Raw genomic sequence first — 2,304 nt, 5'->3', positions numbered from 1 at the left:
ATTCACGCCTAACCATCTACGCCTTACAATCCACGCCTAACCATCTACGCCTTACAATCCACGCCTTACCATCTACGCCTACCAAGCTTAACCACTCTTTGCCTTGTGCATTTCCTTCTACATTTCCCTCGACAAGCTTATGTCTCTTTTCCAACTTATACCTTTCACGCCTACCTATTCAACATCTACCCTACGCCTTTTTCGCAGACACTCATTGGCTCATGGTGGCATGTGTCTGCTTTCTGCTCTGTTTGTGAGTCCTGCTGCCCGTTCAAAGGCGTGCCCATTTTTCGGCTTGTGAAAAGTGGTGGCTGTCAAGTGGTGATTTTCCCTCGCCTGTGTTTACGCCTTTTGTCCTCGCCTATTTCTCCCAAACTCTATCGCCTAGTTTATCAACTCTGACAGACCGAGACAGTGACCGCATTATACCTGCATGTTCTGTATACTCTTCATGTCGCAACCCTACCCTAGTGATTGCTCACCCAATCACGGCTCTAGCACAAGGAAAAGAGCTCTGATTCTCACAAGTCAGTGTTTCCCTTTGGCTGAGTTTTAGCCAATAGGAACGAAGCTAGATAGTTTGTAAACGACTGAATGTCACTTTTGGTTTTCCCCAGTCCCGCACACTTGGTTTGTCTTGGATACTCTGCGATAAGTTGCTACACGCCTATCACCCTCGCCTACCTCCTGTTTCTTGCTTCGTGACAGTAACTACTACACCATTTTTCGTTTAACCGATAGTTCAGGTTATTTCCGGTATATTTCGTCCGACTCACAACTGATCCACGCCTCCGATCACTGAACGTTTCAACACTGAACCACTTTATTCTGATTTGCTAACTTATCCGAAATCCGGATGCGTTCCGTGCACTTTCACCATGGGACTCCTCCGGACATGACAAAATGTTGGCCGGATAAGGTCCTGGTCTGCGAATGAAATGCTTCATGTCTCTGTCTGCCTTTTATTGAAGAAAACAATTTCATTGGTGCTTATATCCGAAAACCGGATATTGTCCCTGCGTGGAAGTGACCTACGAGGCAGAGATTCGCCATCCACGCCTGGGAACGCCGTTCGTGTTTCGAGTGGTGCACACAAGCACGCCAACAACGGTGAGTAGGCTACGCCTGTTGAACCCCCCCCTGTCATCGCAGGTACATGTCGTAGTGTGCTTGACCCTGTACCCTACGACTGTGTGGTAGCAAGCGAACCAAAACCATTGCCCAAGGGAAAGCGCTCCCGGAAGCAGCCCCCACGTCCGACACTGTGGTGCGACCAAAGTGTTGAAGCAATGTTCAAGCTGCGGTACAAGTCTGCTTTGGCTAGCCGATTTGACTCCAAGAACAACTACGGCAAGCGAGTAGCGTACGTCATGCTGGCGACCGAACTTAGCGTCGTCATGCAGCGGGAATTTACAGCCAAGCAAGTGCAAGACAAGGTGCGTTCGACATGACCATTTATTAGGTTTGTCATGTGATTATTTTAGCTGGCCAAGATGAAGACAGAATGGTCTCTCTCCAAGCCAACGCTGCCTGCTCCGACTGGGAACTCTCCCCAGACCCTACTGCCGCTGGATTACGACGTAATGCTTGATTATTGGGGGGAAAAGGCTGGCTTCCGAAGGGAGTCGCTTATGAGCACTGACGATGTCAGTGATGAAGAAATTTCAACGGACAAAAATGGTATTATTAATAAGACAGATTTATTTGCATTTTGGGTAGTTTACTCTGCGTCTATTTCTCCTGTAGACAACAATCCCGACAATGCCTCTCTCAGCGATGACGAAAGGTATGCTGGCGAGAAGGCTCAGCAGCCAGAGCAAAACAAAATTAAGACGAATGGGAAATCAAAAAAGACCACGTCACCATCAGAGTCCCTGGAAGCTGGATTTACTGCCATCAAGGAGGGATTAATGTTTTTGGGGTCTGCGATGGCTCAACAAACACCTTCCCATCAAGTCATGGCTGCAGCGCCAACTCCTGCCACCCAGACGATCTCTGTGACTACTCTCGACGACGTTTTGAGTACCATAAAGGCTCAATCAGACACCATGTCCCAGGTCCTGTCGCACCTCATTGCCAAAAAGGATTAATAAATGTAAATCATTTGCAATGTCCATTATTGATAAACAAATTTAGCCACGGTACTACGCTTGGTAAGGGCGCTATTCCGATATTCCGAGTTTGTTTCTACGTCAGCAATATCGAGCGGTTGAACGTGGTCGTTTCGATCGCGGCGATGGCACGGAGTGGACGATGGACACGGTGCGGGCGAGTGACTTCTCGTTCATGGCAGTCTTCAATATT

General features: G+C 48.3%; 1 protein-coding gene across 1 annotated transcript; it reads left to right on the top strand.

Annotated features, from left to right (window-relative positions):
- Window positions 1-1,289: 1,289 nt before the first annotated feature.
- Window positions 1,290-2,090, top strand: H257_10879 (hypothetical protein; the record flags this gene model as incomplete). The annotated part of the gene is made up of 3 exons (XM_009837603.1): window positions 1,290-1,436; window positions 1,485-1,680; window positions 1,747-2,090. The coding sequence occupies 3 exons, from the start codon at window positions 1,290-1,292 to the stop codon at window positions 2,088-2,090; spliced, it is 687 nt and encodes a 228-aa protein (XP_009835905.1).
- Between the last annotated feature and the right edge of the window lie 214 nt (window positions 2,091-2,304).

The sequence above is a fragment of the Aphanomyces astaci genome, assembly GCF_000520075.1.
Source record: "Aphanomyces astaci strain APO3 unplaced genomic scaffold supercont1.30, whole genome shotgun sequence".
Classification (NCBI taxonomy): domain Eukaryota; phylum Oomycota; class Saprolegniomycetes; order Saprolegniales; family Verrucalvaceae; genus Aphanomyces; species Aphanomyces astaci.
This window is presented reverse-complemented; position numbering and strand designations above follow the sequence as displayed.